Source organism: Acanthisitta chloris, unplaced genomic scaffold (genome assembly GCF_000695815.1).
Source record: "Acanthisitta chloris isolate BGI_N310 unplaced genomic scaffold, ASM69581v1 scaffold30598, whole genome shotgun sequence".
NCBI classification, from domain to species: domain Eukaryota; kingdom Metazoa; phylum Chordata; class Aves; order Passeriformes; family Acanthisittidae; genus Acanthisitta; species Acanthisitta chloris.
The window spans coordinates 3,492-19,754 of record NW_008689133.1 but is presented as its reverse complement, the minus strand read 5'-3'; the positions used below and the strand labels follow the sequence as shown (position 1 = coordinate 19,754).

Below are 16,263 nucleotides of genomic sequence, written 5' to 3'. Positions count from 1 at the left end.
CGTCGATCTCCCACAGTAATCTTAACCTGTTTATGCTGAAAAACTCTTCCCTGAGAGGCAGAGTACAGGTTCTCTGAATGCAGATTGAGGAAAGGTAGTTAATTATAAAGTAGTAGACTTGGTCACCTGTGCTGTGGCAAGTCTGACTGTTTATGTTTCAGATATTCCATGAGAATCATTTACTGTATTTATCTGTCAAATTTTTTTGGAGTTTCTCTTTTGGACATGGCTGGTGACTAGTTCCCAAAGACAACGTGTTTCCAGATGTTATAAAAAGGAGGCATGGTTGAGGACTTCTTGAATGTTTTCACTCTGAATAGTTTACTCTTTTCAAAATACACATGGTAGAGAGTGCCTGCAATGGCAGGTGCTTTTGAACTGTGAGGCTTTTAGGCTGTTCTCTAGGTAGCTGATCAACAGCACCATGTGAATGTCCATGATATTTGACAATTACAGGTGGAAATGTTCCTGAAGCGGGTTAGTAAACCTGAGGAGGAAGCCCCATCCCAGCCAGTCACCCCTCAGGGTAAAGCAGAGGCATTGTCTGTGAGCAGCAGCGACTCAGAGGGTCAGGAAGGTGTTCCTGCCACACAGACTGCAACGCTGAGTGCTGAAAACCAAAAGCCGTCGTCTTCCAGCACAGCCTGCACAGAACCTGGAGAGAGTAACCTTGAGGAGGTGGTGCAGGATGCTGCAGGGAGGGCTGAGCATGGAACTGGACGACAGCTTGTCTCTCTGGATATTCCCGATTATCTCCAAGCAGAAACAGAGGACACCAGCCAAGGTACATCAGTCTCCTGCAAATTGATGAAATGAATTGGCAGTGGATGTAATGTTGCCTTTCCAAGTTACAATGTCACTACTTATTTACTTTGTTCAAACAGACTCATTAGGTCCAAGGGGCAATGAGGGTGATTGAGAGTTGTGCTAGTGGGACTAGTTTATTCCTGAGTGCCAGAATCCCAGGTCTTGTCTTTAATGCTGACAGTATTTTGTCATAGATAAACAGTCACTGTTGGTCCTCAATATGGTCTAAGAGGTTTCCAATTCAGGCCTCAAGTTTTTGGGTTCTCAGATGCACATTGCTGAGCTCTGCAGAGCATGTGTTGTTAAAATTATTTTGTAGGAGGGGAAAAAAAACCAGTATTTTGAACTTTTCTATTTAATACTATACAAAGGGGAAAGCAGTATTTTTCAGGTTTTTGTATGTAGTTCAATCCTTTCTACACTAATTCAATTAGAAGTCCTACTGTAAAACTCTTGTCTAGATTGGTTCTTACTCATGACTAATATAAGGGCATTAAATTTGTCTCTGATCCACTTGTTTGCTCATTACATAGAGTTTGTCATCAGTTGAAGATTAAGGCTCTTAAATAATGGGTGAACTGTTAGGATTTTTAGGACTGTGACTGATCTCTTGAAATACAGGATGCTCTTTTTTAAATTAAACCACTAATCTGCATAATCTGGTGAACAGTAATAAATTACATTTAGCAGTGTTTTTAAACAGGAGCATCTTATGTCTTGACTCTCACCTAACTACTGATTGCATTCCTAGCCTACAAGAACAGCGACTGTGAACTTTTGCAGTGTCTTACAGCTGTAGGTGAAAAAAGTACCACGAAGAAAAAGAAGAAAAGAAGAAGAAATAAAATTGCCCTGAAACCTATACCTGCTGAGATTGCTGCTGATCCAGAGCTGGTCAAGTACTGGGCACAGCGCTACCGGCTGTTCTCTCGGTTTGATGAGGGAATTAAGCTAGACAGAGGTGTGTTTAGTACTAAATATGCTGACCTGTTGGTATAAGATGTATCCAAACCTGTTGCCCTTCTTGCAGTTTATTACAATTCTTTTTAAAGGAGGAGCATTACTGAATGTGTGTTTGCACCTCTGAATAAATTCCATCCCCCAGAAGGCAGGTAAACAAGGGTCTTGGACTTCAGAATTGCATCTAGTGTGAGGCACCCCTGTCTGCATTTGTCCTGATGTTTGCTGAAGATCATACTGGGCCCAAATTATGCTTGGTCAGGACTTTTTCAGAAATTCAGTGACATTTTCGTGTTTCTATGTTTAAGAAAACAATGTTGTGAAACTTCCAAACAAGCACATGGATCTAGTTTTGTTCTGTTTGTTGCTGACTTTCAGCAGTCACTTTCAAAGCAATTTTTTTCCATGTTTATATGGAAACCACATCCAAATCATAAATTTATAGGTAAAGGAGGAATTAGGATTACTTTTTTTTTTTTGGGTATCTTGGCTTTGTTGATTTTCTAAGCCTTTCTTTTGTAATGCTCTCCCACATAAACATGCAGATTATTTGGCAGACCAAACATTGCTGTGAAGAAAATAACATGTCGGATAAGAAAGAATATATTTCTGGTTTTACTTGCTGCAGAACATAATCATGATGTGTGTAAAGTTTGTCATAGCTGTGTTGCTGGACTTGTCCTGGATAAGCCAGAATCCTCAGCACCAAGTTCAACAAAACGTCTACTGAGATAGAGGCATATCTGTGTGCTTCAGTGAGACTTTGTTTGCTTTGCAAATTGCTGGACTGACCAGTTTATAATCTTCAAAGCCTGTATTGCCTGGTTGAATGCACTGAGCCAAAATACTTGGGATTAACACTAAAGCTTCAGTTGTATGTGGGGGTTGTTTGTTTGGTTTTAATTCAGGTGACCTTGAAATAAGAGGCAAAAATATGTTTCTTCCCTTTCCTTTGCAGAGGGTTGGTTTTCTGTTACTCCTGAGAAAATAGCTGAGCATATTGCTGTCCGCGTTAGTCAGTCGTTCAGCTGCGATATCATAGTGGATGCATTCTGTGGGGTTGGAGGAAATGCTATTCAGTTCGCACTGACCTCAAAAAGAGGTAAGTAAGTGCTGTATATAGTGTGTTATTTTGTTCCTTCCATCTTTTTCCCTCTAAAATTTATATATGTGCTTTGTTTGCTGATTTATTTTTTTCAGTGCTTCTGTAGGAACTGAAGCTTTTTTCAGACTTCTTTCTTTCAGTCTTCAGCACACTCACAATATGAGCTTTCTTATTTTTACAAAGGACCTATAAAACTGCTTTTCTGTTTTAAGTTAGAGTTGGATTTGTGTTGTAGTAGTCAACATTATTTTTATGTGGCATAGTATCTGGTGTGTGGGATGCTCTGAAGATTGCCGGACTTCTGTTTGCAGTGCCAGTCCGCAGAGACACCACAACACTGCTGCTTTTCCCAATTGTTACTCAGGTCTGTGTACTCAAAAGCAGATTGCATGTGAATAGCACTTAAAACACTTGAATGGAATCACCTGCAGATAGAATCATAGAATTTTAGGGGTTGGAATGGACCTTAGAGATCATCTAGTCCCAACCCACCCCCTGCCATGGGCAGGGACACCTCCCCAATAGACCAGGATGCTCAAGGCCTCATCCAGCCTGACTTTGAACACTGCCAGGGTCGGGGCATCCACCACATCCCTGGGCAGCCTGTTCCAGTGTCTCACCACTCTTAAAAAACAAAACTTTCTTTTAATACCTAACCTAAACTTCCCCTCCTTCAGCTTGAACCCATTACCCCTTGTCCTATCATTGCAGTTCAAAGAATCCCGAATCCCTCTCCAGCTCCCTTGTAGGCTGCCTCAGATACTGAAAAGTTGCTATGAGATCTCCATGGAGTCTTCTCCAGGCTGAACAGCCCCAACTTCCTCAGCCTGTCTTCTTAGGGGAGATGCTCCAGTTCTCTTAGCAACTTTGTGGCCTCCTCTGGACTTGCAGCAGAAACAAATACAGAAAAGTTATAACTTAATATTAGTCTAATGGCAGCTAATGGAATTGTACTCAAACATCGAGTACTTTCTGTAAAAACACTGACTACTTGATATTCATCTGCTCATCAAACGCTCTGGTAAAATACCAGTTTATCTAACTCTTCTGAGTAATTTCTGAGCAAGACAAATGGTAGGCTATGATTCATTCTATAAATATCTTCTAAATTTCACTTAGCTTTTTGTATTTCCTGGTTTAATTTTTTTTGCCCATGTATCATCTCTCTTATGCTGTGTTGGGTGGGGCTTTTTTAACCTCAGTTTTAGTACAATGTGATCAGCCACAGATAAATATTTCTCTTTAACAAAGGACAAGAGTAAGTTTCTAATTGACACCATTTAAGTCGTCAGACTCCTGCCAAAATTGAAGCAAGGAGAACTTCCTCTTCTAAGCAGACAGCCTTACCCATTGTCCTGGTTCTGACCAGGACAGCGTTAACTTTTGCAGCAGCCAGGAAGGGCACACTAGGACCCTGGGGTTATTCCATACCACCACATGTCATGAGGAGGGGACAGAGGGGATGGGGGGTACGCTTCTTGTTCCAGGCCTGTTAGGTCAGGGCACAGTGTGTGTGGACAGGCAGCCCGGATGGGCAGCGCCAGGTTCTGCATGGTGAGCAATCACACATGAGTCGATCACCTGTCTTGTACACTCTATTAATATAATTGTTACTGTTCATTTTTTTACTTCATTGCTGTTTCTTAGTAAATTGTTATCTCAACCCATGATCTTTACCTTTTGTGTCTCCAGTTCCCTCCATCCAGCTGCAGGGGGAAGGGGTGGGGGAGCAAGCGAGTTATGTGTGGTCTGGGGGTTATAGTGGAAACACTAACTTGGGGGATACCACTCCTAAACCACAACACCCATCCACTGCTTGAGCCAAGATGCAGTGTGGTCATGGCACTAGATGTATCACTGCCTAAAGTTAAAGCTTTCCAGGTTTGCAACAGTAGCTGAGCCTTCTCAGTCGTGGCTGTGTGGCTTCTTTTTCTGGTTTGTAAATGCAGAGGTTCTGCTCTTGGTGGAACCTCTGCTCCTGCCCCCTGCCACACCACGGCAGGTCCTTCCCCTCTGAGGAGCTTCATGTCTATCGTGACCTACAAAATCAAAGTAGTCACTCACAGCAGTAGATTATAGATGTGACTTGTAACTGCTGGCTGCAGAAGAACATGTTCCTTGTGAAACATCCTGTCTGTGGTCGGGTGGCATTCGCAGTTCACATTAACCCATGTGTTTGCTCTCTCTCTCATGTTCAGTGATTGCTATTGATATTGATCCCGAGAAGCTGAGTCTTGCGCGCAACAACGCGGAGGTGTACGGCGTGGCAGATCAGATAGAATTCATATGTGGAGACTTCATGGTGCTGGCTGCTGACCTGCAAGCAGATGTTGTGTTCCTCAGCCCACCGTGGGGGGGACCTGACTATGCCACTGCCGAAATCTTCGATATCCAAACCATGATTTGCCCAGACGGATATCCTTTCAGAGTTACACACTTGTGATTTTCGGTCATTTACAAATGGCTTTCTCTCTTTCTTCTTTTCTATCTCTTAACATGGGCTTTGCATGTCCAGCTGGCTGCAGCTGAAGTCCCAGGTGTGCCACCTGTGTTTAGTCTTACTTCCACAGCCTCAGCCTCATGACTTTGACTACCTAAAATTAAGTATTTTTATTTTAAATTTTTATTTAACAAAAAGCCATAAAGAGTTAAAAGTAAAAAATCTGTTAGAGAATTGAATAGCTTCTCAGTTTAAAGCATTGATTCAGCAGTTTTAACTCCTTTATATTATTTTATTAAAATACCCTGAAGTAATCAAATAGCCACGTGATGTGTATAGTTATGTGAGCTATGACTTTGTCATTAATTCCACTTTTTAATTGATTTGTAAAGGGAATATCTTACTCAAACTGTTCTCAGTCATAGCACCTGCCTGTGACTTGGAAAGTTTGAGAAGAGTATAAGCAAAATATTTACCCTTTTAATTAATGTACAAATTGCATACTAACTTAGTGGTATTGAGCACTTGTTCATCTGGGAACGTATTAGCATAACAGTTTTCTCAAATATGAAGTGGGGGAGGGGTTGTCCCAAAATATCTCAGTTGTTTCCTTTTTGGCTAAATGTAGCCACATTTGTAAGAGTAAGAAAATCTTTGTCTGCATGTGTGAGAGATTCCACAACATGGGTTAGAAAACAAATATAAACCACATGTATTGTTTACAAACTACATTCAAATTTCTGAAATATTCCTCTGTAGTTCAGTTAAATCTTCTCAAAAAGTGAGTGTTGGGGACTTTTTTCTACCTTTTAGGGCACTAATGGTGAAATAGAGTTTCTGCATTTAGACAACACTAATTTTTGCATTTCAGAAGAGAATCCAACTCAGACTCAAAAGACTACCTATAATTTATTTGCATAATTGAATTTGAGACATACTTTCAAAATTAATTAATATAAAGCAACTTCTCTCTCCACATTCTTGTTTTTTTCCTTTACTGGCTTCTACATTTGAAATTTTCAGGCTCTCCAAGAAGATCACCAACAATATTGTGTATTTTCTACCTCGTAATGCTGATATTGACCAGGTATGTTACTGGATAAGAGTTCACTAATTAACAAAATGCTCAGCTGGCTTACAACATAGGTATTATAAGCACAAACTTAAGACTTCTAAGTCTGTTCAACTGAATGAGGAGTGTTTGGTTTTTGTAAGTATGACCCTTGTGTAAAGTGACTTTTGCAGTCACTTTTGCACTTACAAAGTGATGTTTGCAGTATTTCTGATATATTTTGAAATGGGAGTAGTAGATTATTTCCATGATTTCAACACTATTCCTTCATAAAGCAACAGATTGAAGGTTCTTATAGAAGGTCCAAGGCTGGTAGTGAGATAGATACATCATTATAAAAGAAAAAGATCTGTTTTAACCAGCTCTTACTATCTGATAAGTTGCTGGGTCCCAGACTTTCAAGGCTTGCAGTTTATGAAGGAGTTTCAGGAAATTACTATACAGCCTGCAGCCACTGCTGTCGGTGATGAGTAGATCAGACACGAATGTCATGCACCGGAGATGGTACTGGTGCTCTGCACAGAAGTGAGTGGTTCCGTATGGGCTGCTTGCATTGCAGTGATTGATGATGAAACACATAATTTGTTTCACTGGTGTGGGTTTTTTTTGTATCAGAGATTTTTGTTAGAATCTGGTTTTTAAGCAATAAGGTGACTGTAACAATTCCACTAAGTGTCTGGTTTCCTCTGTCTGTTTTCTATGTTAATTATGTCTTGTAGCTTTTTGCAAAGAAGGGAGCAGTTCTCCTCGCCTGCAACATGTGGCAGAACCTCCCAGGATTATTTCCTCCTTTTGCAAAAGCTATGTCTCACTTAGAGGAGGCAAGGTATCAAGCCATATGGTGGCTTGTGGTATCAGTGGTGGCAAACAGCTGGCTTGAGAAACAGGCTGACATTCACATGGCCTAAGTATTAGCACACTGAGCCCATGCTGTGCACAGCACCATTGGTATGGCAGGTGATGATTCAATTCCTTTTTGCATTTCAGGTTGGTGAAATGTCAAAGTGACTTATGAATCTTTGGATGGGGACCTGAATTTTAAGAATATTTTCTCTAATTTTAACTTTTTGCCACTGCATTTTATCAAATATTTCATTCCCATGATGAAAAATGACCTCAGTAATTTTCTGCTCTGCTCATGAGCACTTTTTCCTGGATTTATAGATGGGCAAAGGCATCTACATTTCACTTACGCAAAAGAATCCATGAGTACTCCCCACAGACCTGCACCTCTTTCTGCAAAAGAGCTCAGCATTTCTAAGTGTTTGGCTCAGGTGTCTTGTCACCTCTAATCTCAGTGCAATTAGCTCTGAATGCTGTTGATGTGCATCCATGGGTTTGCTTTTACACAGGTGGCTGAAGAGCAGCAGCTATTGCTCAAAACCATGGCTTAGTTGTTAAAAAGTATGTGGCTGGAGGCCTGGATTCAGTTCACTATTCCAGGCTATGGGCTACTTGCAGGAAGAGAAATCAGCTCTTTATACCTTTCTCTAGAGATTGCATCAGTATGAGAAAAAAAAACCACACTAAAGGTTGATGATCTGAGAGGGAGGGAAGAGAATGTGAACCTAGCCCATTGTTTAGGGAAATGTTTTAATCCTGTGTGGACAAAGGTGTGTCAAATATGACTGTCCCAAACATGACCTTAGTGGGTACTCTGGGCCATAGGACACTAGTTATGGGTTTGGCTGCCAACATCTCTGGCTGTGTTGAAGAATGACGTTTCTGGATTTACTACTTCTACAGTTGGAGGGCTGTGAATCTCCAGAAAAAAAAGATTTATCATTGAAGTTCTTAACGGTAAAGACAGTTCTCTTCTAATTTGCTTGTTGCTTTGCCCACAGCTCTCATCTGTGTTTCCTCATGGACCAAATAGGGTGGCTTCCTCTGCAACAACTGCCTTGACAAGGGCCTGTGGGCACCACCACATGGGTGTAATGATGTAGCTTGGCTTGTGAATGTAGTCCATAAACTCTAGGGGCCTATAAAAGCCTGGTGAAGTAAACTTAAAACATTTTTTGCAGAAGACTAATACCTGAAAACTGAATAACTTGGATACAGTAGTATTTGTTGAACAGATTACCTGCTCCCTTAGATTTGAACGGAAACTTACAAACCTAAGTTTGATTTATGATAACATTGCTCAGGCATGTAGGATTTGCCTCTTCTGTGTCCTCAGAAGTTAACTTTGTATGCTCATACACATACATATATAAGGCTTTCAGAGATCACTTTGCTCCTAGAATAGGTGGTCTAACATGCTTAATGTGCGAGCTGGGAGCTGTTAAAACTTACATACTTGGCCTCTTGCCTCTCGTTGACTGGCTTGAATCTACATCCAAGGTGTGCTTGTATTTTTGTCAATTAAAATTGAGTTAGAAGCTCACTTAATTGCCATTGCAAACCTCAGTGAAGATGTTTATACTGACTGTAAGACACTATCAGTGCAAGTTTGCTCATGTCTCTGTATTTCAAGGAGAAATGGAAATAAAAGTCCAGCAGTTGGAAGCAACCTTACAATAAGAATGCTGTTTAACCTTTAGTTAATCTTTAGTGGAAAATATGTACTTCTTTTTACAAAATATAGCAGTTAGGTAACTGTTAGATAGCTAATATAGACTAGGGATCCTGCTGCTGGTGTGAAAGCAGGTTGTGGCTGACCTTGACCTAGCTGTGTTGGAGAACTTGGTGATCATTGCTTTATCGGTAGACAAAATATCCAGCCTTGTTCCACATGATTTTATTGCAAAAGCAGTGCTTATTATGTCTGCAGGCATGGCCTTTTCTGTGTAGAGTTCATCTGTTAGAGAGGAGGTTCTTTGGATTAGCATAGAAATTCAAGAGTTTAGATCGAGGAGAAGTGAACTTTTGTACTTCTGCCTCGAGAGGGAGCAGCGAACCGGTGGAACATGGTCGGTGCATTTACAGGAAATATAAAAACATTTCCCTGAATTGCATCAAATCTTGTTTACAAACATGTATTTGTTAGAAAATTTGTAATGTATGCGGGTCCAGTTTTAGGCTGGATCAATCTTTCACAATATTCTTTCTAGTTAAGGAATAATCAGGGATTATATATAAATGTGCATGCACATACATTAGAAAATATTGGCTTTTTAATGCCTATTATGTAGCTCATGTGACACTCCTGTTGAGTCTTTTCTTTCTATAAGTTTTTTTCACATCCTGTAAAAAAAAAGGAGGATGGAAAGTTGCAACAGACACCTCCATGAGTGTTAAGTGTTTAGCAATCTGTGCTCTGCCTCCTTGTGCAGAGTGGGAAGTGTGTACTCACCTCAGGGACCAGGATTCATCTCAGGTAGTCTGATCACTTTCATAGGCTGTTTTCTGTACCAGATTATTCTTCTGTATCTTAATATTTGCAAAAAGAAGGAGAAACCTGCAATTTGTTCCTGTAGGGCCTTCTTCCTAATGGTGGGATATGTTCTTTTCACCTGATTGCAGAAGGCATACTTGGTTGCTGTTGCTCTCTCACTGGTGGTCAGAATGGAGTCAGGATGTGTGATGGCTCCCCACAATAAACTGATGAGCCTCAGATGGTGGAGACCTGGTATGTTGTGAGACAGAAGACCATATCAACCTCTTTACCAGCCTGGCCAAATTTGAGGGATTGAGTACTGAGGAGTTTATTACTTGTCCTGACTGTGGATAGAGCAGAACTTCTGGACTTCAATCTTCCTAAATCTCTTAGTGCTTGAATACTGAATTGTAGTTTGCCTACTTCAAGTTAAAAATAAATAAATAAATGTCTGGGCTGTCAAAGGGTGGCAGCACCACTGTGACATAATTCACTGTGCACAGTCCACCTGCAGACCTGTACTTATTGAAAAATGCTGCCTGAGAGCATTTGATTTCATTATGCTCAGTGTAAAGAATATCGTTGACTTCTTTCCCAAGTGGGTGGGCTTTTTCTCCCCCTAGCCTTTAGATTGGTTGCAGGGGAAGGGGGTTCCTCTTTTTACTAGTATTCTATAAAGTCACACAGTGTCCTTGTGTGACTGCCTATCAAGCCAAAAAGCTCGTATTTCTCATACCTCAGAACAGTTTCTTGGAGGGGGGAAAAAATGACAGTATGCTTTTTGTCCACAGTTACCTTAGTTGGTGGCTGGAATAGATAGGAGGTTACTTTACTAAAGGAATTTCTGTATGATTAAAAAGAACCCCAAAACCTGCAAGACCAAGAGGAAAACCTTCAAGTTCAAAAATACACCTGAAGAATATAAAGCAAGTTTGCACCTTAAGCAACTTGTGCTCCTGAAATAATCTTCCGTGTTAGTTTCCCTTTTTGTATTTCTTTTCTGATGTCTCCTATTTTAAACTTGAGACCAAACCTGTTGGCTACATTTTTTAAGCTCTGTGGCTGCATCTGTAGCTGTGGACTTTCTCTGTCAGTAGTCACAGAACTGAAGGATGAAGCATCCAGGTGAGAGGGATGCAGGGAGGGGTCAATGCAAAATAAAGAAATTTGGTCTAGACCAGTTTTTAAAGGAAATTAAAAAGCCTTTCAGTATTCACTGTTGTAGTTCACTGTGAAAACAGCATCTCTAAAAATAGGTGAGCACCTTTGTTTTTCTCAAAGCATCATTCCTCAATCTGCTGTTATTTTTACAGGGCATCCCTCCGCCAAGCTGGTACCTTTCTGAAGCTTGGTGTGTGGCAGCTTTCCCTCATTCCCCAGTCAGGGTTGACTGAGCCCTTCTGAGAAAAACTTGACAATTTCTATGTAATTAAATTTGCAACCTCCAGCAATTTACAAATAGGCATCATCGCTGAGGCTGTGTTGCTGTCCTCTGAATATCAGGGTGCGTTGGAGAGTGTACAGTGCCAGATCTACCGCTGCAGAGCTTGCACCCGTGTGCTTATTTAAATTTTTCTCACCTTTGGGTTTATCAAATACTTTTAGTTGTTTGAAATTAGTCTCAGTTATCCTGGATTTAACACCTAGAGCCTAGGCATGGCTTATGTAAATTCTCAGCTGTCCTTTGGTGGACACCACGTATCAAATGTAGGAGCAGCATTTACCTGCATTAGTGATGAAGCATCTTGTTTTACTCAGTCTTCTAAGAGAAATATTTAGTAAACACTTGTGTTTAATATCAATGCATTAGTCATACTTAGATACGCTAGTGACACAAACTGTGCCATGAAAACAGGAGTGCAGAACCCCAAGACAGCAATTTCAGTATTCCTATATTTAGTTGACTAATCCAATTAATATTTTAGAAGACTTAAACAACATTAGTTATAAAGTGCAGTCTCTTAATGTTTTCTGGAAGGGACCTTCCAGCTTTTGTATGTAATAAATTAAAAGCATAAACTCAACAGCTTCCTAGAAAAAAAGTATGGATCACCCCACAATGGTAACTGCTTTTAGGATTTCAGGTGAGAACAGGTAAGTTGTAAAATTAACATTCCTGATGGCATGCCAATTTCAGATTCTTGTGGTATTTATAAGTCAGCCAGCCTCTGCTTTTCTACTTAAGTGGCAGGTTCCTCTTTGACAAGAACGTGGAGGGGGTTTTTCCTATCACTGTTAAACTGAAAAATGAAGAAATCACTCACACTTTTGGTTCTGTCTGCAGAAACAAAAATATTAAAAGGGAGAAAACAAAACCAAAACAGAAAAGTAAATGCTTGATTCAGATAAGTGTTGTAATTTTCTGGGCAAGTCAATAAAGGTTCAAAGTATAATTTAAATTAATCTATTATTTTCTCATGAGAGTAGACTGCTTTTTTACTTAGAGTAAAACAGAGGAAGTTCAGCGTGTTTATATTTAAACCTGTGCGACAGAGTCAAGTCTCAGGGGAATTTAGAAGTGTTAATAACACAGCCTGAACTTTAAGTTTCAACTGCTATCATCATCTTGGTTTAAAGATCAGTTAAAATCTACTGCAGGCTTGTAGAACTTGATTGCTTTATGTCTACCGGGGAAGTGTCCCTGCATAGGGAACTACAGAAATAGTTTTCCTGCCACAGCCTGGGAAAACAGCAGCACAGAGCAGAAGTGGCTGTGCAGCAGGGACTCCCACCACACCATAGATCCTTGGGGTTCAAGGTGAAGGAAAAAAAAGCAGTCAATGTTCAGTTTTGGTGTTCTTCCTTCTGACTCTGCAGTCTGTCCTGATGAGAAATTGGTGGTCTGTAGGCTGTCATCCCTCAGAGGCATCGCACTAGGCATCATGAGTAGGAAGAGGAAAGGGGAGAATATGGCATGTTCCAGTCCAAAATGCAAAGTCCAATGCTAAATGTTGTCTATCTGTAATCATTAAGCACTAAAGGTGTGTACCAGGCTCAGTCAACAGAGCATGAATGGTGAAATTCTCACTCCAGTGATCATAAACATGAAGATGGGACCAGCACTGCCTGATGGGCTCTCCCTGCCTGCAGATACAGTGCTGCCCCCAGCCTTACCCTCAGGGCTGCCTGGGACTCCAACACACACAACAGCATTTTATTTTTGGTTGCAATAGCAACAACAAAAAACCTGTAACTGTTCTTTGAGTTCTCTGCCTGTTCAGGGATTGGCTTTGTTTTGATTGTTCCACATCAGGTACACCTCAACTCTTTAGAGCAACCCTTATGCTTCCTAATTCTAATTCCTAAGATCAGTTTCACTCTTCCCCCAAAATTAGGGGTCTGACATCTTTAAAGCACAGGGTACAGCTTTGCTTTTTGCTGCAAGTGCATGTCTTGAATGCCATGTACACTGCAATCCAGACTTTAGCATCTCTTGCCGCAAAACAGCATGTGACATTATAAGTATTTATCTTTAGTTCTAAAATCCTCTTATTTTCATGGGGAGGGTCAGTCACAAGAAAGCCACAAATCACTTCTGTGAGTAAAAGAAGACAAAAAAAGAGGATCAGAGGCATTAGGTGCCAAGGAACATTTTCACCAATATTAACAGAGCAAAGATTTGTTTTATGTGGTATTTCATGCAAGTAAAAGGTGTGGGGTTTTGCTTCTTCTGTGCATTGATTGGTTTCCTTTTTGTTGTTTGTTTTTCAGGTGGCTTCCTTAGCAGGCCCAGGAGGGAAAGTTGAAATAGAGCAAAATTTTCTCAATAACAAACTGAAGACAATAACAGCTTATTTTGGTGATCTAATAAGGCATGACATCTGAACTCAGTGTGGATTCTTCCAAACATCCCTGACTGTGCTTTGCTTAAGCTTTTGTACAGCTGGCTGGTCAAAAATGACTTAAAGCCATTTTCCACTTTAATTTCTGTTTACAGAAATTTGTTCTTTTATTCCTACTGTCAATAAATGTTTTATAATTATTTTGACAAAATTGTAAATGTAGAGAAGCTGTGAATGTATGAAAAAAGATCTTTATAAAATGCAGTCTTGCAAGGTTTGAGCCCAACCCATGGAAGGGGAGTTCAGGATTTCTTTGCAACTCTCACGTGCTACTTCTGTGCTCGCTCTGGTTTTGAGCATCCAGAGGGTTGAGAAGAAGAATAGCCTGAGAACCTCCAAGTGTCAAGAGCTGTTGTCTGTGCTTGAGAAGCAAACGTGTCTGAACATCAGGTGGAACTAGATGGTCAGGTACACCACAAAAGGTTAACCTCTCTGCAGCACATGGTCACTGGGAAACCTTTGAAAGTTTTCTTTGTAGGATGAAGGTTCACACATTACTTTCAGTGAGTGCTCTGGCTTGTTGCAGCACAAGGTAAGAGCTGGGCGTGTTTGTCTGGTGGCAGGGCTCTACCCTCTGGGTTTGTCAATTTTTTCCTCCTTGCCAGTCCTCTTCATTACAAAGATATTTTGAAGAAACCTTGTAACTGGGGGTTTGTATTTTTTGGATAATTTTGGAGCCCTCTTTTTGAGGCCTTTTGGATCCTTGCACAGGTTTCAGGGAGGACAGAGGGAGCCCAGCTCTCGCTGGTGAGGGCTCTTGGCTCCCACTTGGGGTTTGGGAGTGAAGAGTGGCTTTTGAGCACTTCTCCAAGCAGAAGAGGAGGCAGGCAAGAAGTGTTTAGGGCATGGATAAGGTGCTCTCGTTGAAATGCTCTTACAGTAAGTCCCCAAACTCAATATTGAGCTTGTTTTTGAGGTAAGAGTGTAGGAATAATAATTTCTAAGACAAATTAATGCTGCTTCTCCTCTGCTTGGAGTGCAGCAGGATGCTGAAGGCAGCAGAGACTAAGCACTAAACCATGTGTTAGTGCTATCAAAGAAAACTATAACTGTGTAGAACAACCAAATGAGTGGGTCTATTTTCCCCATTAAGGAATGAACTCCAACTCTTCAGGTCAGTTAAGAGACCAAAGTGTTTGAGTGTATGGGATGTTAAAAAACATGCAACCTGAGTTGCAAGTTTGCAGTGCAGTAAAATAGCACTTGGGAAATCATTTCTTTCTAAGTTTACTGTCCACCCAGTACCAGACAAGTGCTAAACTCTGATCGACTGTTACATCCATGCTTCACATAAGGTATATTTGTTTACTTTGAAGATAATTTGGCTAATTTGGATCACTGCGTTTTGCCATTGTGCTACAGCAAAGAAGACGTATTGTGATAGTGCTAGGCTCTGTGTCAATATTTAAAGAGAATTCTAAAGAAAATACTATTTCTCAGAAGTTTGCTATTAGGTGGTAGAGGAGCTTGGCAAGGATGCTAGTATTACAGGAGCACCAAACATTCTGTGGCTGTGGCATGTGAATGTAATAATGCTGTTGAATTTTCACTACAAGCTACAAAAAATAATAACAATCCAAGATAGTCCTGAGGCTAAATGAAGAACAGATTAATTCGTACTGTGTATGTCACAGTACCCTGTACACTAAAATTTTACTATATTTGGCTTATTGCTGCTCAGAGAACTACAGCCTCAAAAATAGTCTTATTATTTGATCTCATTTTCCTCCCTAAAGTTAAGGAGATGCTTTAGAAGCATTTTGTGATCTCACTGATGCTAATCCTGTAGAAGGAAGCCCTCAGGGGGAAATGCTTGTGAACTTACTTTTATGTTCAGGGAAATAGTTAGATATTGTTCAGTGCCTAGTGTGCAAAATGTGGAAACTGAAATATAAAAGGTACAACATTTGCTGTTTTAATGTTTACTTCCATTATATAATGAACTTGGTGGCTAAAAAAAGGAACAATTTCTCAAAGGTCTCTGCTGAACTTTGCAATAACATGAAGCACCAGAAGCGGAAGAATGTCTTTGTTCAGGGCTGTTCCTCTCTGTAACCAAGAAGTAGAAAAGGTGTTGGCTTTGTTTTAAATACAGCTTGAAGTTAGAGTACACTGCTATGTTGTGATAAACATTTTGCCTTCAGCTTCTTGCACAGACCAGGTGAAGTTCCCCAGGGCTGTGAATCAGTCAGTCAGTTAAGCCTAAAATCCATCTATGAGTATTTTTACTTTTTTGTTGGCAATTTCAACCAACAAACTCTTCATGGAGGACAACTTCAGTCATGAGTTTCCATAAAATGTTATTTTGCTTTATATTGCAGAAAAAAAGTTAACATGGGCTGAGACTCTTTAATTTCTCAACAACTCATACCCAGTATTTTAATACCCTTTTGGGTTTTGAGTAGTATTTTGTAACTGATATGTTGGGCTACAAAGAAGTTGCATTGCTACTGTAAATACTCATAGAGGTTTGGTCTTTTACCAATTTTAAGCCACAAAATAAAGTATGGGATAAATAGAGATATTTTTTTTTGCAAGTTAGCTAATATTTGGACTAAATGAAATAAATACATACTATGTTCTACTTTCCAGAGTGCTCTTGAGCCCCTAACCTCTTTAGGTTTATCTTAATTAAATCCAATATTAAACCAAGCCCATCAGTTTCTTTTTCTGGTGCATGGTATGAAGAGGAACGATGGAACATGCAGTTATGTGCAT

The 16,263-nt window shown here is 40.2% G+C and overlaps 1 protein-coding gene across 1 annotated transcript; it reads left to right on the top strand.

The window, feature by feature from the left end:
* Positions 1-456: 456 nt before the first annotated feature.
* Positions 457-13,690, top strand: LOC103808529 (trimethylguanosine synthase-like; the record flags this gene model as incomplete). The annotated part of the gene is made up of 6 exons (XM_009081317.1): positions 457-784; positions 1,601-1,768; positions 2,726-2,869; positions 5,071-5,287; positions 6,321-6,399; positions 13,415-13,690. Coding segments are annotated over 6 exons (1,050 nt in total), but the record flags the coding sequence as incomplete, so codon positions are not given.
* Positions 13,691-16,263: the final 2,573 nt, after the last annotated feature.